The 26411-nt window shown below is 45.8% G+C and overlaps 2 protein-coding genes across 2 annotated transcripts in view; one reads left to right on the top strand and one right to left on the bottom strand.

Moving 5' to 3' along the window:
* LOC135216229 (sorting nexin-2-like) overlaps positions 1–26411 on the bottom strand; it is a 131412-nt gene that overhangs the window by 18470 nt on the left and 86531 nt on the right.
* The window catches only part of LOC135216198 (RNA-binding protein 12-like), a 48105-nt gene continuing 39295 nt past the window's right edge, over positions 17602–26411 (top strand). Inside the window, exon 1 of the mRNA XM_064251337.1 lies at positions 17602–18307. Coding sequence (XP_064107407.1) covers positions 17948–18307 — 360 coding nt within the window. The 5' untranslated portion in view covers positions 17602–17947. The remainder of the gene's footprint in view (positions 18308–26411) is intronic.

Genomic DNA, 26411 nt, shown 5'->3' with positions numbered 1-26411 from the left:
TAATTGAGGGCTGTCTACATATTACAGTACAGATTGATTTTGTTAAAAGTGAGACATCACGTTAAAATGAGACATTACGATATAAGAAATGTAGCTTTCATAATGACACTTTATATCAGTATAGTAAAACATCAGTAACATTAACAAGTGCTTGTTCAAAACTGCAAGTCCCAACTAATCGAGTAAAAGTAATGCTTTCAGTTATGATTATTTTTTAAATCATTACTGAAAGGACATGTCTGTGCATGTTAAACAAGGCAGCAGTTATCATTATGCTTTATTGATTACGAATATAAGATTCCTGTTGTGTTTACCATACTTTGTTTTTAAAGATGAAAAACTGTAATACCACAAGAAAAGAAGTGTGCAAAAAACTGTAATACCACAAGAAAAGAAAAGTGTGCACTGCAGACAGCATAAGCACATGGCGTCGCATACTCAGATAAAAATCACTGGAGCCCAGATGCAGCAAAGATATTGGCTTAAGGACCTTGGAATAAAATGCACCCAGACTACCCAGTAAGTTGACACAAAACCTGAACAATAAATAATGTGAATGGATGCATAGAGGGCCAAAAGTAATGCCTCCAAAAATGAATGAAGATGATGATGATATGTTGGTACAATACAGTTTGGTCAACTCATCACAGTATTACTCATGATGTATAAACATAATGACCAAATATACAGTTATTAGAACAGGTGATATTCTCTGGAGTAGATTTGGTATGACAAACTTGTCTGGCCTACATCATTCCATTGACTTGGGCTGACATTTTGTAAGTGAAGGAGCTTGTACATACCAAGTAAGTTCAGGGTTGTTTAGTAACAACTATGGATATAATTGTTAGCGATCTAATAAAGCAGTCTTTGTTTTCATTGCATGTAGGACATATTCGGATTGGGGGCCCTAATTTGCTTTTTTATTGGTAGTTAATGTTCATCGCATTTATATTTTATACCAACCTATTTTGATGTTCAAGGCTTAGGTATTGCTGGCAGTGACCAAAGGATTGTTGCAATCACCTTCATTACTGTCCATAGTGGGCCAGGCTAGGTACACTGGAAGCAGAGGCCTCCTATTTTATGTTTGCCATGGGTAGATTTTAATGCTTTCAGGTACAGTATTGGGGAAATCTGTATGATTGGTATTTTTTATAAAATATAATAATACGCCTTTATTGGATTGGATCAGTAATACGCCAGCATAAACGCCCCTGATTAGATAACATGATAGTTCCATTTCTCTTGAGCTATCTTTTGAATTTTTGTTTTGTTTTGTTTGCTTGCTCTTCACTTCATAATCTACGTTGATTTAGCGTACGTACTTTCTTGAAGTGTTAAGCACATATAAAAAGGTACTATTCAGAAATATTATAAGCAGCTACTGTACTATATAAGTGTTTACATTCTGCTTATATGAAATGATGTCAAGTTTCGTAATGAAATAGATATGGTTAGCGCTCCAAGTGCCTGAAATAGCCCATCATCTGAAAGCAATTGAAGTGGAAAGACCTCTGATTCTGTAACCTAAGCTATGACCCGTCAAAAGAAAAATTTTGGAAGTCCTTTATTTTATCTTGTGTTGGAAAGGCCTTCAAATCTAGATTATCCCGTTGATGCATCAGGGTGTATATCTACCAGATTCTTAATCAGGCTAAGCCACAGATTGACAACTTGTGGCTGAGACTCATTGCAAACAAAGTCCAGCAGTAAATGAAATAATCCGCAAATGAAATAACAATTGTACAGTAAAATACGAATCTTATTCAGCAAAACTTTTGGGGACAAGCAAATTCACAAGAGGTAAGGCAATACAGATAGCAATGAAAGTGAACTGGGAAGACTTGGCAAACAAATGAACTGGGCTGTAGAAATATAGAGATTGCTGATGAAAGGTAGCACCCTAAGGTTCCTGAAAAAAGTATGTAGAGTCTGGGTACATGCAAAGACCACATTTTTTGTTCCATACGTAATACAAACCCTCGGTCCTTTAACAATAGGAAGTAGCTAGCGGCAGCTGGAACGTCGTAAGCTCGAAACAAGGGGAGAACGGTAGTTAACTGCTTGTCCGATCGTCGCGCGCCGCGCGACTGGGAGGTAAACAAATCACTTTTGCTTTCGGCCGCGGGTGTGAAGGACGTGTTCGTCATCGCTCTCTGCCCGCTTCATCGTCGTATGCTTTGTTTATATTGTGTTTTCTACTAATGGTTTGTTTGACTTGAAAATGAAACTGTAAGTACACTGTTTTCATTTTCATTACTTAATTATGAACCAACATGGAGTTATCGCCGTAGATGCGGCGATTTCCTCTCTTTTCATGAATTGAACCCTTGAATTATGTCTCGGTGCCGAGGGCGGGCGCGCTCGCGCCGAGTCATGTATTTGGGCGAAAGTGTGTAATTGAAAAATGTAAGTACTCTTTTCATTATATTTTTGCCCTGTGCGTTCGTTACCGAGAGTGTGATTGTGCTCGGCACGAGCCTTTTAATTTTGTATAATAGAATGCAATGAAAGTGGATTCGCAATTGCAATATTCTTTTCATTTTCATTTATTTATTGCATGAAATTTAATTTGGATCAAATTTCGTTCTTACCGGGAATTGATCCTTACAGTTTTTTTATGTGAAATGAAATCGCAAGTGCAGTATTCTGTTTCATTTTCATATATAATTTTATGATAGCATCATATTATTGGATCAAGTTTCCGTTCTTACCCGGGAATGATCTTTTCTCCTTTAAGTTCTATGAAGTGAATCGCAAGGGCAGTATTCTGTTTCATTTTCATATTACTTTTCACTGCTGTGCGGGGGGTAGGGGAAGCGAAGGTCTGCCGGGAAGTCGTCGGAAGCTCTCCCGCGACTCCCGTGGTATCCGATTCTTCGTCTTCCTTCCTGCCCCCCGCTCAGCTTCTTCATTGTATTTGTATTTGGGGTCTTCCTTGCGTTCGGGGTGGGGCATGTCTTCCCCCCGTGCGTGAGGGAACTCTTACTAATCTATCTATGTTACCGCAGGTGCTACATCCGTGGGAGACGACCTTGGATGTAGATGTAGATCCTCACGAGGTTTGTACTCGTTGTCGGGGGCGAGAGTGCTCCCGCAACGAGCCCTGTGTAACGTGTATGCATTGGTCCGAGGCGTAGTGGGTGCTGTACGAGGGCACAAGAAGTCATCGGAAAGTCCAGTGACTCCTTTGGTAACGGACAATTCGTCCTCTTTCCTGCCCCCGGCCGGCCAGCCCCCACGTTTCGCGCCTTCCCCTGCGGGGGGGGTAGCGGAGTCCTTCTCCTCTCTCGATCCGTCGAGTGTGGAGGAGGGCGCCCGCTGCCCGGACGTCCAGTTGTACTCGGGGTCTTCCGTCCGCTCTGGGTGGGGTTCTTCTCCCCCCAGGCGCGAGGAAGCCCCTCTAACTAACCCGACTGTTGCTTCCGCAGGTGTGCCTTCAGCGAAGGACGACCTGCGGACAGGTGTGGGAGTCGCTGGGACTGCAGGCCGGCATACAGGGGTGATTCATTCGGTTGGCGGAGTCGGCAGTGGTCACTCATGGTACGTAACCACTACAAAAACCACAATCTCGACACCAGCATATGAGATGCCACCGCACCTGGTGTACACCACATGTCATGTCGGTAAACACCCACGGCTGCAATCCAGAAACCAATTCCTGCCGTGCCAAGAGGACGGTGCCACCGCCACCTGGGTTCTTTGTATTGCCGACCCCGGACTTCCGCTGCCCAAAGAACCCCCCTGGACCTGCTGCCAGTGCCGAGGATGACGGTAGCTGCCGACAGGACGCCTGGCTCTTCTGTGGTACCTGCCGTGCCTGCCGTACCTGTTGCTGTCCCAGCCGCTCAATTCCCTTTCGATCAGGTGCCTGCTGCTCATTCACTTTCAGATGTTCCTGCTGTTCCTGGACCTGTTCCTGTTGTTCCTGCTGTTGGTGGTGCTGTCACAGTCTCAGGTCTTTTCCGGACAGGTGCAGTCGGGCCCTGTTGCTTCGGCAACTGCCCCGGCTCCCTCCTGGATGGAAGACCTGACGTCTGTCCTGCGGAACCTGGCGAAGAAGAGGAGGAAGAGGAAGAAGGTGTCGTCGTCGTCTTCGTCGTCTGCTGCCTCTCCTTCCCCTTCGACTTCTAAGGCCAAACAGCCGAAGAAGAAGAAGGTTGCCTCCTCCCCCCCTAAGAAGACTCCTTCGGGATCTTCTAAGGGCCCGGCTCGCTCAGGCGAAACTGGGGAGCTCTTCTGCTGGTCCTCCTGTTCCTTCGGGAACGGGCCCGTCGCTTCTTCTGCAAAGAAGAAGGCGACGGGGACAGAGGTGCACCAGCCTCGGCTGGTGCGTCCTCACCTGGTGCTAGCGGTTCTGCCGCTAAACCAGGTTCCGTCTCGGCCGCTTCTCGTTCGCGAGAAGCACCGAGTGGACGCTCTTCCAAAGAAGACCGTCCAGCCAAAGTTTTTGACGCCCGAGCTCGCTCGCCGTCAAGACACGGCGCGAGCAGAAGACTGGCGAGATCGTGCACACGACTCTCGCCAGGCCAGTGGACGCTCTCGCAGCGATCAACTGGCTGCTCGGGCTGACGTGACGGTCGCTGACCAGCCACGGGTTGAGGCGAGGAAGGAGTCCCCGCGGCCGCCGGTACCAGCCACGGCTGGTACCAGCGACTCGACGCGCCGAGAGGACGCTGGCCGGTCTCGACGCGACAGAGAGCCTAGCAGGTCACCCGTCCGCCGCTCCCGATGGGACCGGGCGGAGACGGTGACCAGCGGCAGCTCGCCTGACGCTAGAGATCGGTCTCGACGTTCTCAGCCGAGCCAATCGCCCCAGGCGAGCGGTAAGGCTAGGCCTGCTGCTCGACCGTCACCGCGGGTTGACGATCAGCAGCAGCCCTCCACGCACGCTGGTCCTGCCAGCGAGCGAGGAGGGAGCGTCAGGTCTGCCTCTCCCGTACCTTCAACCTCCTCGGGCTATACCGGGAGGAGCGAGGTACCGAGGAGCGATCACGAGAGGTACGCCGCTCGTGACCCCAGCTATGACGCCGTATGGACCAGGCACGGTTCCAGGACCGACCAGGACAATACGCGCAAGTAGCTGAAGGCGACCGTCAGGGGTCTGCCGCTGTTCCTCCTTCTGAAGGAGGAGTATCTCGGGATCTGTTCTTGTTGGAGGGACTGGACGGTCCTACTCCGCAAGACACGGTTACTCCCGAGATACAGAGGAATTTGCAGAAGTCATTAAGCTGATTCGTCAGCATAATGACCTGGCGGAAGGATTGCCGCTCCCACCAGCAGAGCCCACGTCTCTGCTCGAGTCGTTTGGGGCCCGAGAGGGAACCCAAAAACCGACGGTGGGTCTGCCGCGATCGGAACTTGCCGATTCTGTCTCGAACCAGAGTCTCTCGTCTCCGGACAAGAAGGCTCTCTCAGTTCTGGCCGTCGATCAAGCTACTTCCACCTCCTCTACTGCGACAGCGGCGTTTCTACGTGTCTTCGGACACCGTATTTGAATACTCCTTCGGTCCTCCTGAGAGGTTTCGACCTCGACGAGGACTGGAATGAGTCGGAGGACGGTATCGGCTCTCTCCTGTCAGGTGTCGATCAGCCCCACCCAGACGACGTTCACAGTGGCGGCAGACCCTTACCTACAGTGAGAGTTCGTAACCCTCCGCGGGAAAACGTTTTCTCCTGACGATACGTTTTCCAGACTCTGAGAGGCCATCGCCGCAAGGCGATGGCTGTTCCTACTCTTCTCCGACTGCTAGTTCCACTGGGAAGGCGAGCGAGTATCCAATTCCTCCCCCCATCCCTCCCTCTCTCCTTACGGTTACGAGGGAAAGGGGAGGGATCCTACAGAGATTTCTCTGTAGGATCCCACGTTCGGGACTGCGCTACCGGGGGGGGGACCTTCGGGTCCTACCTGACGTAAGCCCCGGTCGTTGAGGAGGGATCCTGCCCCATTCTCGATTTCTACGGGAATCGAGAGGACCACCAGCCGATATCGTTTGGCGAATTCGTGGGGTTTCGCAGACTGCTTAGAATTCTACGGAATTTCTAACGCATTCAGTGTTCGAGTTTTACGATCTCCAAACACTTAGGCGAGACCATCGGTCCAAAGTGAGCAAGACGAGAATCCCCGATATACACGATAATCGGGAACCTCGCCTATGCCTGCGAATTCCTGGAATTTCTAGCAGGTGGGAAGAAGACTGCTGCTGAAGAAAACTATTCTCACAGTAGGCGACCACCAATCCCGGACTAGAGAAGATCAGACGGAATATCCAGTTTGGCTTGAAACTATCGTTCTTAGTATTCTGTTCACCATTGAAGCTTTCCTTCGAGGAAGACTTCTCCTTCACTCTCTTTGATAGAGATCGAAGGTGGTCGATCTCCAATCCTTATTTTGTTTTCTTGAAGGAAAGAATTTAGGATGGAGATCGATTGTTCAGAATCCTACAAATATACTACGTATATTAACCTCGCGACATGATTCTACTAAGCAGTTGAATTGGTCGAGGGGTAGGCGCATATCCTAGTGAAACTACGGATTGCGACTTATAAGAGAAGTATTCTAATTGAACTGGAACGCGGGGTTGCCTGCAACCTCCCAGGAGTTTTCAGTTTCAATTTTATATACTTATGGTTTTGTCACGACAACACCAGTTTTCAACTGTTATATTTACCGAAATTCGTTTCGCCTAAATATAAATTGCTCGAGCATATCGTTTTTTATGCTCGGTAGTTCTAGCCGAACGCATTCCTTCGTGGAATAATGGATTACTGGCAACTCAGGACGAACGAGTCAGCGAGAGCTCAGGCTCAACTACTGCGTATTGAACTGCCTGATAGCAGCTCAGTATCAGCTGGGCCTCCGATATGCACGGTCATCGTATGTCCTCTCTCTGACCCTGCTTTGATTGACTACCGAACCAGTATCTCTGCCCAACAATCATGGACTTAGGTCTCTGATTAACGGGATTCTCGCAATAATGAAGGACCCATCTACTGCTGTGACGCTAGATTCCATCGCCTTCGACATTGCGAGAATTTTCAACAGAGATATCTCTTGGACTCTTTCATCTTTCTGTTTACGCACGGTAACAGAAGTTCTGTACAAGTCTCCCGCTGCATCGCACTGCGATAATGCGAATGATTTTTGCAGACAATCGGAGTTTGTCTTCAAAATATCTCGTATTCGTAGGTATACAATTGTTCATTGTTCAACCCGAATTACGAGATGTGTCAGAGACATTGCCACTCTCCGACCTGACAGCTCTACTTCCAAATGTTCAGAAACCATGAGAAGCAGTCTTCAGGCGGCTTTCCCCTGTGTTTTTCATTTCTGAAGAACGCCCGCTTTCATTGCAACTACGACTTCTCACCGGACAGCAATGAAATAGCGGTTAGCGTTTTCAGTCATTTGTAAGCACAGGTTTATGAATCTTGAGAATTCCTTCTCTCGATTCGTCTGTGAAGACGTAGGTTGCATTCAATATCTACCTTCGTCTTCAACGGTACATAGTGTTGTTTCTCCTTAGCTGAGATTCAACAACCATGAGATGTTTTACCTTCAGGGACCCTCGGTCTCTAGAAGGCAATTGACTTTCGCCTGTTGGGCACATGCCTTAAGAGAATCATCACCTCGCTGTCCGGCATTGGTGACAAAAACAAATACACATTATTTGGTTTGGTCTCTCGGCATACCCTTTAAAGGCGAAGGTCACGTGACTTACTCGGATGCTTTGACAACTTGCCTCCTACCGAACGCAGTCAGTCGGCAGCTGTCAGAACGGCCGAGTCAGTTACGAACTACGCTGTTGACTTAGTTCGGTTGTTACAGAGCAATCATTACTTCGTTTAATAGCTTGTCACAGTACCCATACCATTTGACACCCACCATGGAGTGTCGGTGTCCTATCCACTACCGAGAACTTCGCTGCATGGGGATAGGAGGATGCGAGAGACTTCGTTGCTAACGGACAGACCGGTATGGGTACTGGACATCACCGAAGTAGAGAAGAGGGATAGGTCATGCGACTATTTCCTTCTTTTCCTCTGAGGAACTGCATGACTTCTCCTGCGAAGTCAAGCATCCAGGGGATGGGGATCCGTGACGCTCGATTTCGTACCGAACTTCGTAGCGAAGACTCAGAACCCTTCGGTCCCTGACGATTGGTTCGAGTCGTTCACAATCCCCTCCCTAATGGACTTCACCGCCTTCGATGCGAAGGAGATGCTGCCTTGTCCGCAAGAACTTCTCCTTGGCGCAGGTACTGAAGGCAGGGGTCTGGTCCAACCAGACCACATGCCCTTCCTTCTACCTTCGGGATATTGCCCACAGGTCCTTGGATCTTTTTCCTTGGGACCCGTGGTGGCTGCTCAACACGTTGTGTAGCGAACCCAGACCCTCGCAGGCTGAACAGCATCGAGTCCTGGTGTGACCGTAAGAATGGATGGTGAATGAGTGTGTGACTGGTCTCTCTTCCCTATCTCTTCCCCTCTACCTGTGGTTAGAGGGACACGGTCGTCACCTGCTGGATAAGGACAAGATGCAGGTGAGCTACTTAACAGAGCCCCATCCTATCCCTTTCACTAGGGATAGGAGCGTATATCCACCACTTCCTCCAACAAGGGGGAGGAAGTGGATGCCAGCTTGACAACCCATACTTTATGTTGCCTCTTGCAAACAGGAACAAGTTCTTGCTTGCTGGTACGAAGAGATACGCTTGCCTCTCTCTTAGTACTCGGCCCAGAGGTCTGACCATTGATCCTGCGGTGGTGCACACCCCGATCAATCGGACAGAGGCTTGGATCCCTCCCTCGCTCTTACGACCAGGGAGGCATTCCAGGGATGGACGAACACCAGTCTTTTCATCAAAAGACTCATATTCCTCCCACCAAGAGTGAGTCTTCCTATTGTTAAAGGACCGAGGGTTTGTATTACGTATCGGAACAAATGACAATTTGTCGAAAATTGCATTTTTCCTAACTATACAAACCTGAGGTCCTTTACATATAGTCCCTCCTCATGCCACCCCTCACTCTGCGTATTTTGCATGGCCGCCAAAAGCAAAAGTGATTTGTTTACCTCCCAGTCGCGCGGCGCGCGACGATCGGACAAGCAGTTAACTACCGTTCCCCCTTGTTCGAAGCTTACGACCGTTCCAGCTGCCGCTAGCTACTTCCTATTGTTAAAGGACCTCAGGTTTGTATAGTTAGGACAAAATGCAATTTTATGCATGACACTTCCTGGCAGGTATATATATAGCTTACCTCTTGACGCACTGGCAGAATTTCAAAACTCGCGGCAACCGCTAGTACACTGGTAGTTCAGGTGATGGCACCCCGCTCCCGTGGCGCTGGTACTTGGAACTATTCCCGTTTTCCTCAGATTTTCTCTGCCAGCCGAACCGGCAACATCGTTGTTGGTTCTCTGTTAGAATTTCCTGCTCGTTATCTGACTTTTGGATATTGGTATCGTATTCACGAAGTTAGAGTGGCAATCGCATTTTGTTTGGACCTTGTTTAGTATGTCTGATTCAGGAAGTATGTTTAGAGTTTGTGTGAAAGAAGGGTGTAAGGTGAGACTGCCGAAATCATCGGTAGATCCACATTCTATTTGTAAGAAGTGTCGGGAGTTTGTATGTACGTGGGACAATAGGTGCAATGAATGTCAGTGTCTGAATGAGAAAGAGTGGAAGGCTCTTATGAAGTATGTGGAGAGATTAGAAAAGATCGGGTTAGAAGATCTGTATCTAGGAGTGAAAGATCGGGATCTTCGAGTAAACCTTTGGATGAATCTTTGCATGTGTCTTCTCCAGCTCATTCACATGTAGATGTAGCACCTTCCCCCCAGGTTTCTCCTGCTCCAGTTGCTGTATCTGAGGATACTACTGATCCACAAATAGTGAAAGTGTTCGCTGCCCTTTTGCGTCCATGGGAGACCAAATTAAACGATTAACAGACAAGTAGAAAGCCCTTCAACGCGTAAATGAGTGGTTGAAGGAGAAGAAAGAGTCGGGGAAGACTTCTTTTGTATTTCCTCCGGCCAAGTTGGCTTCGAAGTCTGGTGTTGGTATGCTACGGGGGAAAGTCTTGGCCTGGGAGTGCCTGCCTCCTCCCAGGGAGACTTTTCCAACATAGTGGATAGCTCCCGTAGACATGCTTTGCATTCAGCCAAAGTGTGGTGGACTTCGTCGGAGTTCGACCATTACTCAAAGGTATCTTTAGGACCTTTGAGGTGTTTAATTTTCTTGACTGTCGTTGGGGGCCCTGGCTCGATCTTCGGAAGATGGAAGAGTAGTCAGTATCCGAGTTGTCGAGAAGTATTATGTCCTGTATGGATAAAGCCTTGAGAGATGGAGCTAATGAATTGGCTTCAATTTTTACAGCAGGCGTCTTGAAGAAAAGACATCTCTTATGCTCGTTCGCTGCTAAAGGAGTGTCGAACGCGCAAAAGTCGGAGTTGATGTTCTCTCCTCTGTCAGGACAGCTCTTCCCGCAAGAGATCATTAAGGACATATCTCTCTCCCTCACTCAGAAGGCGACTCAAGATCTTCTTACGTCATCGGTAAGGAAGTATTTACCTTCTAAGGTCATGAATAAGACTACGAAGGATACGAAGACAGCACAGCAGCCCTTTCGGGGTAGGACTTTCGCTCGACCAGCATTTAGAGGGAAAAGAGTTCCAACCAAAAGAGGGGCCAAAACTTCAACCAAACAATGAGTCAGAAGTCCTCCAGACTTGTGTGGGGGCCAGACTTTTAGACTTCTGGGAAGTCTGGCAAAGCAAAGGAGCGGATCCTTGGTCCGTAAAGGTAGCGAAGGAAGGGTACAAGATTCCCTTTCTCAAGAAACCACCTCTCGCTACAGCTCCGAGAGCCCTAGGGGCTCATTACATCGATTTAGAGAAGAGAGAGGCTCTTTGGCATCAGGTCGTCACCATGATAGAAAAGGGGGCAATAGAACCGTTCTGGATCACGAATCCCCAGGGTTTTACAACCGTCTGTTTCTAGTACCGAAATCATCAGGAAGTTGGAGGCCGGTACTGGACGTAAGCCAGCTAAACTTGTTCGTAGAGAAAAGACCAAGTTTACGATGGAGACGAACGATTCAGTACTGGCAGCGGTACGACCAGGGGACTGGATGGTAACACTGGACCTTCAGGATGCGTACTTCCATATCAATTCATCCAAGGTCCAGGAAATATTTGAGATTCGTGATCCAGGGAAGGATATCAATTCAAAGCCCTGTGTTTCGGGCTGTGCACGCGCCTAAATTTTTACAAGAATGATGGTCGAATGTGGCGAAGTGGCTTCATTTGGCAGGAGTCAGAGTCTCTCTCTACCTCGACGATTGGCTCATAAGAGCACAATCAAAACAGCAATGTCCTGGAGGACACGGACGTAACATTGGAATTAACTCAGCAACTGGGTCTGATGGTGAACCTGGAAAAGTCACGATTGATCCCCTCTCAGGAACTAGTTTATTTGGGGATTCTGATATCCTCAGTGACTTTTCGGGCTTTTCCGTCACCCGAAAGGCAGACCATGTGTATACGGAAAGTGCAAGAATTCTAATGAAAGACCAATGCTCAGCGAGAGAGTGGATGAGCCTGCTGGGGACACTCTCTTCGTTAGAGCGGTTCATTTCACTAGGGAGACTTCACATGAGGCCCTTACAGTTCTTTCTGAACGAAGTCTGGCCAAGAAGATCGCAACCAGATTCCTTCCGGTTTCCAATTCCTTCGAAGATAAAGGAGGAACTAAAGTGGTGGCTAGTTCCGGAGAGGTTGTCAGAGGGTACGTCACTCCAGCAGAGGAACCCAGACCGGATATTATTTTCCGACGCGTCAGACGCAGGCTGGAGAGCGACGCTGGGCCCTCGGGAGGAGTCAGGCCTTTGGAGCGAAGAAGAAAAGGCATGGCACATAAACAGGAAGGAACTGATGGCGATCTTCTTGGCTATGAAAGCGTTCAGACCGTGGATCAGCGGCAAAGTGGTGCAGATCAACGCGGACAATACCACAGCTCTGGCATATATACGGAAACAAGGAGGAACCCACTCGTTGTCCCTTTGCAACCTGGCGAAGGAGATTCTTCTTTGGTCGCAGAGAGAAAACGTCACCCTGCTCACCAGTTCATTCAGGGAGAGAAGAACGTCAGGGCGGATCTGTTGAGCAGGGACGGACAAGTGCTTTCCACGGAGTGGGATGTTGCATCTTCAAGTATGCCAGAGACTGTGGAAGCTCTGGGGCACTCCAGTAGTGATCTTTTCGCTACCGCAGCGACGAAGAGGTTACCGAACTATTGTTCTCCAATCCCGAAACCCTCTTGCAGTCGCAGTCGATGCCTTCCTACTAGATTGGACGGGTCTAGATGCGTACGCTTTTCCCACCCCCCGTTCAAGATTTTAGGAAAGGTAATGAAAAAATTCAGGGAAAGTCGAGGAACAAGGCTGACCCTGATAGCCCCATACTGGCCGGCGCCCAAACGTGGTTCACAGAGGTACTGGAATGGACAGTAGATTCTCCGAGAAGTCTACCCACGAGAGTAGATCTTCTCAAACAACCCCACTTCGACAGGTTCCACAAGAACACCCTCGCTCTGGGTCTGACTGCGTTCAGACTATCGAAAGACTTGTCAGAGCGAGGGGGTTTTCTAGAGAAGCAGCGAAGGCAGTTGCAAGAGCACGAAGGCCATCGACTATCAAAGTGTACCAGTCGAAGTGGGAGAACTTCCGTAAATGGTGTAAGAATCGGAAGATTTCTTCATCCAGTACCTCTGTGACACAGATTGCAGATTTCCTGCTATACCTGAAGAAAGAACTAGGTTTGGCTAATCAGACGATTAGAGGCTATAAGTGTATGTTGTCTGCAGTGTTTAGACACAGAGGTTTAAACCTGTCCAATGACGCAGATCTTAGAGATCTCCTCAGATCGTTTTGATACAAAGAAGGATCGACGGTGCAGAACCCCTTCTTGGAATTTGGATGTCGTTCTCAAATTCTTGGAGACGGATAAGTTCGAACCTATGGGCAGTGCGCCTTTGCGAGAGCTAACGAAGAAAACTATCTTCTTAGTAGCCTTAGCTACAGCTAAAAGGATTAGCGAGCTGCAAGCTATTGACAAGCAAATAGGTTGGAAGCACAACAAAGCAGTTGTTCTTTTCAACAGGAGTTCTTAGCAAAGAATGAGAATCCTTCGCATCCATGGCCAAGATCATTTGAGATTGAAGGACTGGCTGATCTGGTAGGTCAAGAACAAGAAAGGGTTCTTTGCCCAGTAAGAGCCTTACGGTTTTACGTAGAAAGAACAAGAAGCATTAGGGGAACTTCATGTTCTCTGTGGTGCTCCGTTAAAGATCCTACTAGACCTATGTCTAAAAACGCAATGGCTTTCTTTGTAAGAGAAGTCATTAAAGATGCTCATTTGCTTTGTCAGGAGGAATGCTTCGGTATAATTAAGTTAAAGCTCATGAGGTGAGAGCAGTAGCTACGTCCTTAGCATTCAGGAAAAATTTAGCCCTCAAGGACATTATAGATTCAACGTATTGGAGGACAAACTCTGTGTTTGCCTCTCATTACCTTAGAGACGTGAAGACAACTTTTGATAATTGTCAAACGTTAGGCCCGTATGTATCCTCAGGTACAGTACTGGGCAAAGGAGTTTCCACCCCATAACCTAATAACATGCTAGGTTTTTATATTATTAGGTTATAGTGTTTTTATGAGTTGTCTGAGAAGGTTAAGACCAGCTCAGTCTGTTGGTTAGTGTTTATTATATGTGTGTGTGGTTCAGGTGACTAACTTTCCTAGCATGAATGCCCGTGGTAAATGAGGGCTAGGGTTCTCTGTCAACAAATTGGTCACGTCCAGTTGTCAGGCCCTTATTGTTAGCTTTCTCAACAAACAGGTCACGTCCTAGTTGAGAGCTACTAAGGTTTAGCAGGCTAAGAGGCAGGACCTACGAAGTCAGCTACCTTAGCAGGTAAGGAACATAATACATAGTTCTAAAAATTTAGTTAATTTTTGAATTATGACGATGATTTGCTGTCTATGACCACCTCCAAATGTGTCAATCAGCTATATATATACCTGCCAGGTAAGTGTCATGCATAAAAATGGTATTGTTATGATACATAAAGTTTTATGCATACTTACCTGGCAGGTAATATATAATTAAACCCCTCCCACCCTCCTCCCCTCAGGAGACAGGGTTCAGAGAAAATCTTGAGGAAAACGGGAATAGTTCCAAGTACCAGCGCCACGGGAGCGGGGTGGCCATCACCATGAACTACAGTGTACTAGCGGTTGCGGCGAGTTTTGAAATTCTTCTGCCAGTGCGTCAAGAGGATAAGCTATATATATACTGCCAGGTAAGTATGCATACAAAAAACTTTATTGTATCATAAACAATACATTTTCGACAAATTGTCATATTTGGCCTGTCTTAGTGATGGGATTTGAGGAAGCAATAACAATACATTTTAATTGATGCCTTTAACCACAATAAATTACGTACAGACAACCATGCTTAGTTTTTTGCGTCAAATGATAGGTGTGACATCCTTTCCAGTATCCAAACACTTAGCTGCTGTGTAGTATAGGTGATGCTTTTGATTTTTCATAGCGTTGCTCATTATAGGACTTGGCCATCGGCAAACTAAATTCTGGAGTAGAATATTTTTTGATAACAGAATTGATGTGCGAAATAGAGAACTTTGGAGGATAATTATTGTCATAGTACAGTACGTATTAGCTTTATTTCAAGACATAGAAGTAAATTACTTATTCCATGAATTTAAATTTTATTTTGTTTTAAAGGCAAGGAATGTCCATTAAGTCAATGTGTATGTTAGATGGTTAACTGATTAGTATTTCATACATCTGTATGTGAATAAATTAACAAGAAAATGTGAAAATGTCGCAAAAGATTTAACATCACTACAAATTTTTGGATTACAGTGTTTTGAAGTGAAATGGTCCTTTAGAGGTAAAGTAATAAGACAGGAGAAGTTAGTTTGAAAGTTTTGATTAAGTATCTTAAAAAAAAAAAGTGTTAGGACAATAATAATAAAGGTAACTAGGCTTGCAGCTGATGAAGCTTTGTAAAAGTATGGGAAGTAACTGAGACTGTAGGTTTATATTTACCCATAGGGATTACAGCCTATAGAAAACTTAAGGATCATTCTGGTAATGATCATTGGTTTTGCACTATCTTAAAGAGGAAAGTTCTTTTCTGCTAAGAAAATTTACATACGTAATTAACTAAGAATCATTGGGCTATTTGGTTAAGGAAATTTTCAAACAGTACGTACTGTCCTGTAGTGCTAGTAGTATTGTCGTCTGCAACAGGTTTCCTGCTAAAATGACAATCATGATGATACTATAGTAAGTTTATGACAATTCGTAAGGTGTATTTGCGAATTTGATGTATATAGGTAGTGTGTTTGGTGACAAAACACTTTAGGCCTTTTTTTTTATACCATCAGGGTTATTTTATAATTAAGAGATGTTAATAAATGCTATGACAGGCAGTGCATAATGAGTATTGCTTACTCTTTAGTAGGACATTTTTCAAAATGAAACTTGAGTTAGTCATTTTGTTTTTGGTAAATAATGGTAAATTTTAGGCTTCATAATTTTTCTTTTGTATTGTTGCTCAGGTAAGATGCTCTTTAATGATGTGTACTAGATGTAGTAATTAAAGTTTATATGCATATTAAGTGACTATATTAAGTCTAAGCACTATCATATTTATATATACTGTAAAGTATTTAGTTTGATCTATATGAGCTAAGCTTTGCAAAGATTTTGTTTCTTTCAAAGTAGCTTCTGATGCATGATAGTTCAAGGTAATTTTCAGTGTTTTCTTTTGATTATTTGTTTGCTGTTCATAAAGAGTTTATTTTACTTGATTTTTCATTATTACCACATTCATGGTTGCTATCTCAGTAATGCTCGATTATTGATTAAGGCCATAAATTAATGTTTTCTAAGCACTGTAAACTTAAGTGTTATATCCTTAGGAGTTTAGCACCTGTATCTTGCTCCCCAGTGTTTAGTTTCTCTAGATACCCATCTGTTTGGTAAGCATTCTAACCCTCATTCAATTAGACTATGGCCTTCTCTTCTTCCCTCAGTCACTTACTATCATTCATCTAATGAAGCAAGGCTATTCTCTGTTCTTTTTTCTCAAGATATCTATTCTCTTACTGCCCATATTAAGCTCAACTTGATTTTCAGATACATTACTTCTTTCTCCCTTTGCCAATCTAGTTTTCTTATACCTTGTTTGTGTTGAATTCCTGTTGTCTATGCCTCCTTCCTTGTTTATGAAAAGATCCTTTCAATTTCATCCAGTATTTTTCACTTCAACAAAATATACAAACCTCATTAACATTGCATCCTGATTACTACTAAAATACATTTTTGTTTTCAATCACATATAAAATAGCAGCTGCCCTATTGTGCTGCGGTTTGTTTAAATTAAGAATTTGTATTACTGAGATAGCAGTGATGAAATTTAAGAAGCATGCCAGTTTATATTTGCTAGAAGTTGCATGTCAAGGTCACAATATAATTTCATTATTAATTTGACATTGTTTTTTATTTATGGTTATGTCGAAGAGCCCAGTCTTTTGTTATTTGGACACAATTTAAATGATAGTTATCCTTTACAATATGTACTTCATTAAGTACAAAAAAGTATAAGTAGGGCAAGTTATAGTTAATTTCAGTTTTTAATTTGTATATGATGAAATTATTCACTTCTCATGTTTAATTAAGTTGGTGTTGATTGTTATCTTTTAGTTGTTGTTGTTACAGAAGAACATTGCTGATGAGCATTGAATAGGCAAATTACTGTATTTGTATATGAGTTACTTCTGATATTTATTGGTGTTAGGAGAAATTATCTTGTAGAATTTTTGAAGTAGCATCATAGGACTGACTAGGTGTGGCCTTGACATGCATGAAATGGCTGCATGTGCCGTGGTAGTGGTAATAGTTGTCACTCGTGTTGTTTACAGTCGCCCGTGAGCGAGCTGACTACACCGAGGAACCCAGGCGGCAAGAGGGACTCGGCGACCCCCCTCACATCTCCCTCGCCTGCTGCTTCCCCCACCCCTGACCCCCCCAGTGTCTCCCATGCTGGTAAACCCCACTGATCTTTTTGAGTCTGTGGGGAACCACCTGTGAGTGGTCTCTCCTCTGTATCCCTGGAATCACCCACTGGGGGGGAAGGCACGAGCAGGTCAGCTATGAAGCACAAGATCCTGCTCTCTTACACCTTGCCCTCTCCCCTGGTCCTTACCACTGCACAGGAACTATCCTCCTCTCTGAAACTTCCCTCCTCCGCTGACCCCTGTCTTTCTTATTTCCCCTACAAAATTCAAGAGATTCCAGCCTTAGATTCTCCTCTCTTCCCCTTGTTAAAAGCTTACACCAGAACATATCCTCCTCACTGAACCTCCTCCGCTATCCTGTCTCTTCTTATTTCCCCTACAAATATTCAAGAGATTCCAGCCTTATTCTCCTCTCTCCGTGACCAACTTCCGCGTTGATACGATCTCTCTCCATTGTTTGAAGACTCATTTAGATTTCATTTTGGTCTGTCTTAATCTCAGAACAGGAACATTCATCTGAACCCCATAGTTCACCTTTGAAGAACTCATGGTTAGATCCTCAAGATCCTTTTTCACAGGATTCAGAGCCTCGGCATAAAATAGTTGATAGTCTTACCCATGATAATGTAGACAATTTACATACCCAAGGCATTTTTTCCTCTCCACCTCCAAATCCTGTTCCCATTAGTATTGATGTTCCTGAGCCTGTTGTAAGCTCTTCCTCTGTACCAATAAATGACTCCATATCCTTATCTACTTCTAATGCTGTACTTGGTACCACTGCCTCTCCGCAACTTTCCTCCTTCAACAACATTCTTCTTGATCTGGGCATGAACCTCCCACAGGAGCTGCCGTCTGATCCTGATACAACGCTGGTAGATGCACCTTGTGTAGAGTCTGCAAACATGAGTAGCTTTGATGCACCCGTAGAGGATGCTGGTACCACTGACGTCACTGGTATTGATGACGTTGTTGGTACTGATGACGTTGTTGGTACTGCAGAATCTGTTGATCAATCACCACCACCTGCTAATAGCACCAGTGATAGTGTCCCTGCTACTAGTGAAGTACTTATTGAATCATCAGTTGCTGCACAGGAGCTTGCTGATACTGACCTTTCCTTGCATGACTCCCCTACTTTCCTTGGTGATGGGGACACAACAGAAATTTGTCTCGATGACACTGCAAAGGTTTGGAGAACTGTTAAAAAAAGCCATGGCCTATGTGGGAAGATTGTGCAGTTAAATATGTGTCCTTTGTTTTACACACTTTTATGATTTTTCTTGTGCTTAAATGCTCTTCAGTAATGTTGATCACAACAAAGCCACAGGTTTTAAGCATTATATAAAAATTCAATTTTGAAGACATTGTGAAGTTTGAGTAGCTTCAGAGGTAACCTACTTGACTTGATGAATTTTATTTTATTATTGTAGCATTTGTGATTGCTTTAAAAATGGAAATCACATACGTATTCAGAATTCAGAAAAGTTCATTTGCACTTTACTCTCAGGCCAAGGGTTTTAGAACTCAAGGTGGCAGGTGTAACACAAGGAAAGTGCAGTAATAATTTCACTGCTAATGGATAGGAAAATTTAACTTCTTTCCTGACATGATTGCATATGGTAGTTTAAGTCCTAACTGTGATAAAAGTAAGAGCAGGGATACTCGTGGCTGAGCTTGAAGAAGAGTGATGTCTCATATTAATCTTATTACCCAGTCTTGTATGTATGTAATGGAGGATGTGCCTAACAATTTAATCTTAGCATAGTAATATATTAATTTACTTGGTGCAGTGTTTTAAATATGTGTTAACAAATGTTTATGATTTAAACTTTTGACAGGAATGAGCTTTTTAGTGTTATTGTGCCCAGTTTTTAAAGTTTTGTGTTTGTTGCAGAAAGCTTCACTAGACTGTGTATTTGTTGTCATGCATTTAAAAGTTAGTGCTTGTTTGTATGCTTCAATGTAATGCAATTAGTGCTTGTTTGTATGCTTCAATCAGATTTCTCTGATCAGAGCTTGCATGCTTTGCAGTATTGTAGATTTGATTTTAGGTGTTGAACTGTAATGTTTCAAAATTTTTACAGCATCTTGTGTTTGGTAAAGGGTGGTTTAGCTTAAGTTGCATAATTTTAATTAATGTAGTTTTATATTTCAAGATCTTAGCATCTTGTTACTCTTTTCAATATTACTATGCATGTGCTTACAGCTAGGTATGAAATGAAAATTTTTTTAGGGATAACTTTTGTTGGTATTGTTCTGTAGGGCTTCACTAAATCAAATATTTTAGAGAGATAACTGGCATATTTTGTATTTTGCAGGAGTTGAAATTAACCAGTATGACTATTTGTTCGATTAATCCCTTTGAAATTCAGGAGAAATTTGAATTCTGTAGTTATAGTATACATAATTCCGAATTTTATTAGATTTAGTCCTAGGAACTTTATTCAGGATTATTAACAAAATGCTTAAATGAAGTGCTCTCTTGATAGTAAAACACAATATATGTACATGTATTCCAGTTGTCTTTTTTTCTAGGCATTATTTTTGTACATGAACTTCCCTGACAGATATATACTTAGCTATAGTCTCCGACGTTCCCGACAGAATTTCAAATCTCGCGGCACACGCAACAGGTAGGTCAGGTGGTCTACCTTACCCGCCGCTGGGTGGCGGATGTACGAACCACTCCCGTAAGCTTGTCAGATTTTTCTCTGTCGCGGGAACGATAACAACTGTTGTCGGTTCCTCTCGATAGTTTTTCGATTCTCGCTTGCCTGGAGTTAATTTGGACTTCTTTTGGTGACGTATTCGCTTTGTTTGGCTTGGCATACGCTGATTGTGGACGTTTGATTTTGAGGTTTGATTTTCTTTAAACGATGTCTGATCTAGAATCGGTAGTTAAAACTTCGGTTTTGTTTAGGGTTTGCGTGAATGAAGGATGTAAGGTGAGGTTGCCGAAAGCTTCGGTAGACCCCCACACGGTTTGCATGAAATGCAGGGGGAATGAATGTGCTTTTTGCTAACCCTTGTAATGAATGTAAGGGATTGAATGAAGAAGAATATAAGGCTCTCTCTTCTTATGTTAGGAAGTTGGAACGTGATAGAGTGCGTAAGGCTTCCTCTAGAAGTTCTAGCAGATCTAGAATGAGTGAGTTGGATGTGGATCCTAATAGTACTAACGTAGAATTAGAACCTTCTTCCCAAGTTGCAGCCCCGGCTCCCCGCACCGAAGCCGAAGATTCGCCTTCGGAGGCGGCAGCTCTGAAAGCCAAGAATCGTTCTATGGATCAGAAGATTCGTCCAGTTGGAAGGTAAGGAGAGTGTTAGTGATCAGTGCAGTGTCCCCCAGTGTTGTGGAGGGTGCGTCTGCGACCGGCTCCTTAGTGCCCTCTAGGCCTAGACCTCTTCCAGACTCCCAGTTCCAGTGGAGTAGAAAGTCGAAAGCCGCAGGAGGGCTAGGGGGAGAGCCCCCACCACCGGTCAGGCGTCCCTCGGCAGATCCTGAAGTACGCTCCCAGGCTGCCTCGGATCGCTACAGAAGGAGCTCCTACGCCAATGCTTCTCCTCTTCGTCGTCTCCCTCTCCGAAGAGAGGTTGGAACTCCCCGGATGCGTCGCGCCCGTTGAAGAGGGCTTGGAAGGCTCCCTGCAGTCCTTTGGCTTCTAGTCCGGAGGTTTTCCCGGAAGAATCGTCGGTGGAGGCGAAGAAAACCCAGAAATCCTGTGATCGTTCTTCTTCTCGCGCTCGGCGCCTGCTTCTGAGAAGAACAAGAAGATTCTCCTACGAGAGTACTCGCGGGACTTCAAGCTCAGATCACGGCGCTAGCAGACTCTCTAGCAGTTAGATCACGTAGGAAGAAGGACGTTTCTCTTCCGATCAAGAGATCTAGGCGCCGCTCTTCAGAGGATCGTTCTCCTTCATATGGGGAGGTTTCGTATGAAGGTGGGGCTCGCGTGAGCGCCCTCGCTCGAGTGAGCGCCCTCGCTCGCGTGAGCGCCCTCGCTCGCCTGGCCTGGCTCTCTTTCGATTTCAAGACGCCAAACATCGGTAGGACGCTCTATGGAGAAAGAAGTTTTTTCTCCAAATTGGATTCCCGCTTCCGGTAAGCGCACTGCACCTGCTCATCACGCGATTTCTTCAACTCCCTCGCGTGAAACTTCTCCTCAGCAGCCTCAAGATTCTAGAAGGCGCCCTTATACAAGTAGGCGTTCTTCTTCCAGATGTCACTCTCCTCGAGTGTCGGATCGTGACTTCTCTCCTGACAGGCATCTAGAGTCTGGTAGGAGTCGTGTGCATGATAGACGGCCTACTGTTAGCCGCTCCCCGCAAGGTAGGCGCCAAGAGCCTACTGCACATAGATCTCCTAGTAGGCGCTCGTCTCTTTTAAGGCGTTCATACTCCTGATTATTCTCCTAGGGGCAGACAACAAGAGTCTTTCAAGCGCCTTCTCCGTGTAGGCGCTCTCCCGCTTCTAGGCGCACTTCTCCTGACCGTTTGTCTCTTGGTAGGCACCAGGAATCCCGGAAGCGCCCTTCTCCAAGTAGGCGCTCGTTAGTTTTGAAGCGCCCTTCTCCTGAATGTTACCCTCTTGTTAGACGTCAAGAGTCTCGCAAGCAGCCTTCTCCTAGTAGGCGCATTTCGCCTTCCAGTCGGACTTCCGTTGATCGTACGCAACTGGACAGGTATGGAGAGCCGCGCAAGCGCTCTGCTCTCGATAGGCGCTCTTCTCCTGGCAGCCGCTCGCCTCAGGATAGGCGCATAGAGTATAGTAGGAGCGCTCGCCTCCTCGTAAGCGCCCTGTGGATGTTTCCGAGGATTCTCGGAGTAGGAGCCCTACCTCTCCTTCGGCTGAGATTCCGTATACCTCGAAGAGGGAGTCTCATCGTAGACTTCCCAGATCTTCTCATCGTTCTCCAGTGGATGTGAACTCTTCTAAGAGAGGGCGTTCTCCAACCTCTCGCTCAACTCCTGCTAGGATCCCTTCGTCACATAAGGATCTTCCGCGCTCGCCTCGAGAAGACGTCCTAGAAGGTTCGGATGAGGAACCGAACACTTCTGCTGCTGTCTCTTCTTACAAGAAAGCTTACAGAGCTACTTTTACAAGTTTTTGGGGATTCCCTTACGCCTACGGCTCCTCCTTCTCCTCACTCCACTTTTTTTCAACGGCGAAGACAGCGAAGAGTTCTTCTTGTGTGAGGATGAAGCCAACTCTTTCTATGAAGAAGGCACTGAGGAGTTTTGGTTCCTGGATGGCTTCCAAAGAAGAAGCGGGGAAAACGATGTTCGCTTTTCCTCCTTCGAAGTTATCATGGACGCGCTGGTTTCTGGTACGAAAACAGGAGAGCCCTTAGGATTGGTCTACCGTCTTCGGCTGATTCGGATTTTTCGGCACTGGTAGATTCGACAAGGAGAACTGCCCTTAACTCTGCTAAGACGACTTGGGCAATGAATGAATTGGATCATTTGCTCAAAGGTATGTTAGAGTGCTAGAAGTATTTAACTTCCTTGATTGTCGTTGGGAGTCCTAGCCAAGAAAATTGAAGTGCCAGAGTCAATTTCGCCAGAAGATCTTGTGTGTGTTTTTGTCTCTATGGACAAGTCGGTAAGAGACGGAGCGAGTGAAATCGCCTCCCTTTATGGGGCCGGGATCGTGAAGAAGAGGTCGGTTTATTGTTTTCCTTCTTAACGAAGTCGGTCTCCCATGCTCAGAGGTCTTCTTTGCTGTTTGCTCCTCTGTCTACTCAGTTGTTCCCGAAACATCGAGTGCAGGACATTTCAGAGGTCACTTTCGGCCAAAGCCACCCAGGACCTTTTGGCACAGTCGGCAAGAAAACCTCGCCCTTCCTTCCCTACCAAGGCTAAGAAGGAAAAGGCAAGTGTTCGAGAACCCTTTCGAGGGGCATCTTCATCAAGAACCTCTACGTTTAGAGGTCGTAGACCTTCAAGAAGGGGTAAGACTTTCGCCAAGTCTGTTAAAGCCCCCAAATAACTTGCAAGTCCTTCAATCAACGGTGGGCGCCAGACTCTTAGAGTTTGCAGAAGATGGGCTGGGCCCAAAAAGGGGCGGATCCTTGGACCCTTTCTATTTTGATGAGAGGTTACCTCATCCCTTTCGTCGAAAGACCTCCCTTGACGGCCATCCCAAGGGAACTGACGGCCAGGTACAGAGACCCCATCATGAATCAAGCTCTCCATCTAGCAGTAGATCAGATGCTGAGAAGGGGGCTATCGAACTAGTGAAAGACCATCATTCATCGGGCTTCTACAACCGCCTTTTCCTAGTTCCGAAGCCTCAGGGGGATGGAGACCGGTGTTGGATGTAAGCGCCCTGAACTTCTTCGTAGAAAAAGAAGAAGTTCACTGATGGAAACGCCTTCATCAGTGCTGGCAGCACTTCGTCCAGGGGCTGGATGGTTTCCTTGGATTTACAGGACGCTTACTTCCACGTACCGATCCATCCTTCCTCGAGGAAGTTTCTCAGATTCATGATGGGGGGGAAAATTTTTCAGTTCAGGGCTCTGTGTTTCGGCCTCTCGACGGCCCCTCAAGTGTTCACCGGGGATTTTGAGGAATGTGGCTCAATGGCTTCATTTGAAAGGGGTGAGGATATCCATGTACCTCGACGATTGGCTAATAAGGGCCAATTCAGAAGATCGTTTGTTTGAAGGACTTACAAGTAACTTTAGAATTGACGAAGGCTTTGGGACTTCTCGTCAATTTCAAGAAGTCATCACTAATTCCCGAGCAAGAGTGTGTGTATCTCGGGATACAGATGAAACTCTCTGAGTTTTCGGGCTTTTCCCTCGCAGGAAAGGATAGCCCGAGGATTCGAGAGAGTAACAACCTTCTTGGGAGGGAAAGAAGTATGCACAGTGAGGAGTGGATGAGTCTGCTGGGGACGCTCTCCTCTCTGGAGCAATTCGTTTCCCTAGGAAGGTTGCACCTGAGACCACTCCAATTCTTTCTTCATCGGAATTGGAGTCGTCGTTCTCAGGATTTGACGTTCTCCCTGTCGTTATCCCAGGACATCAGAAACATCTCTTATGGTGGAGATACCCAACCTCTTTGCGAAGGGACTGTCTCTTCAATCACAGACCCCCAACCTGGTGTTGTTCTCCGACGCGTCGGACATGGGGTGGGGTGCAACTCTGGGAACCAGCGAAGTGTCAGGTACCTGGGTGGGGGACCAGGTAGCCTGGCACATCAACAGAAAGGAGTTGATGGCTGTGTGGTTGGCTCTGAAGGCTTTCGAGCCCAAAGTCAGAAGATCGGTAGTGCAGGTCAACGCGGACACACTACAGCTCTGGCATACATCAGGAAACATGGGGGGGAACGCATTCCTTCTCCTGTACGAGACAGCAAGAGACCTTCTTCTGTGGGGCAGAGAAAGAGGAATCAAGCTTCTCACCAGGTTTGTGCAGGGAGAAAGGAATGTAAGAGCAGATCTCCTCAAGCAGGGAAAGATCAGGTCCTTCCACAGAGTGGCCCTTCATCTGGATGTATGCCAGAGCCTGTGGGGAAGTTATGGGGCAGGCCACCACATAGACCTCTTTGCCACGTCAAAGAACAAGAGGCTGGATCCTTACTGCTCTCGATATCAGATCCAGAGGCTAGTAGCAATAGACGCTCTTCTTCTAGACTGGAACGGACTCGACGTCTACGCGTTTCCCCCCTTCAAGATCCTGGGGCTAACCATCAAGAAGTTCGTAGAGGTCCGATTCAATGAGAATGACCTTAATCGCTCCCTTTTGGCCGGCCCAAGAATGGTTCACAGAGGTACTGGAATGGTTGGTGGACCTTCCAAGATCGCTCCCGCTAAGGAGCGATCTACTCAGACAACCCCACTTCGACAGGTACCACAAAAATCTCCTCGCTCTCAGTCTGACTGGTTTCAGACTGTCCAAAGTTTGGTCAGAGCGAAAAGGCTTTCAGCAACAGCTGCTAAAGCAATCGCAAGAGCGAGGAGACCTTCCACCTTGCGTGTATACCAGTCAAAGATGGGGAGTCTTCAGACGTTGGTGCAAGAGGAAGAACATTTCCTCTTCAGTACCTCTGTGACCCAAATTGCGGATTTCCTTATTTTCCTCAAAGAAGAATGCCATCATTGGTTGTGTCAACTATTAAGGGATACCGCAGTATGTTGGCGGCGGTATTTCGGCATAGAGGCTTAAATATATCCGATGATAAGGACCTGGCATGATCTTATTAGATCATTTGAAATCATTAAGCGTCCTCATGTAGTACCGAACTGGAATCTAGACGTAGTCCTAACAATTCCTTGGATCGTCTAGATTCGAACCTCCTGGCTTAGCCTCTTTCAAGGATTGGACGAAGAAGGCTATCTTCCTTTTGGCCCTAGCTACAGCTAAGAGAGTGAGTGAGCTCCAAGCTATTGAGGGCAATGTAGGGTTTAAGGAAGATTCTATGGTGTGTTCATTTCTTCCAAGTTTCCTGGCAAAGAATGAAAACCCATCACGCCTTGGCCCAGGAGCTTTGAAGTTCGTAGTTTATCTTTTCTAGTAGGAAGAGCCTGAAAGAACTCTTTGCCCTATGAGAATTATGAAGTATTTCCTTAAGAGGAAGGAACAAAACTTAAGGCTAATCAAGATGTGGCTTTGGTGCTCCGTAAAAAAGGACCCAACTCGGCCCATGTCGAAGAATGCTCTTCCTTTTTTCTGAGAAGCCTTATTATTACAGAGGCACATGTTGCCTGTAAGGAAGATCAATTTTAGACTACTGAAAGTGAAAGCTCACGAGGTGAGAGCCATCGCAACTTCGCTTGCATTCAGAAAAACAAAAAATATGTCTGTGCGGAACTTGATGGAGGCGACTTTTTTTTTGGAGATGCCAATCGGTTTTCGCAAACCACTACTACGTGATGTTAAAAATCAAAAACATATGATAAATGCTTCGCCTTGGGTCCTTTCGTATCGGCGGATTCGGTGCTGGGGCAGGAGCTGAAACTTATCCTGTGTAAATTTTTTATATGTTACCCTATATTTTATATTGTTGTTTTTGGTTGTCTGAAAGAGGTTGCAGGAGGCACCTCTTTTTGTCGTACTATTAACCCTTTGTATTTTGGTTAGGTGGTCTGGGGGTGGGGGTTTGGCTCCGTGCAGAGGTAGTGGTAAGGATCTGTTAGGTAACGCGGACAAGGTCACCCTCTAACAGCATCCGACTTGGATTACTACCACAATAGGGGATACATATCCCAGCAGGTGGAGATCCGAGAGTCTTTCAGCATCAGGTCACGTCCTAGCTGTAGCTCTCCAGGCAATGCAGACTCAGAGA

This window comes from Macrobrachium nipponense, chromosome 6 (genome assembly GCF_015104395.2).
Source record: "Macrobrachium nipponense isolate FS-2020 chromosome 6, ASM1510439v2, whole genome shotgun sequence".
Taxonomy (NCBI): Eukaryota; Metazoa; Arthropoda; class Malacostraca; order Decapoda; family Palaemonidae; genus Macrobrachium; species Macrobrachium nipponense.
This window is presented reverse-complemented; position numbering and strand designations above follow the sequence as displayed.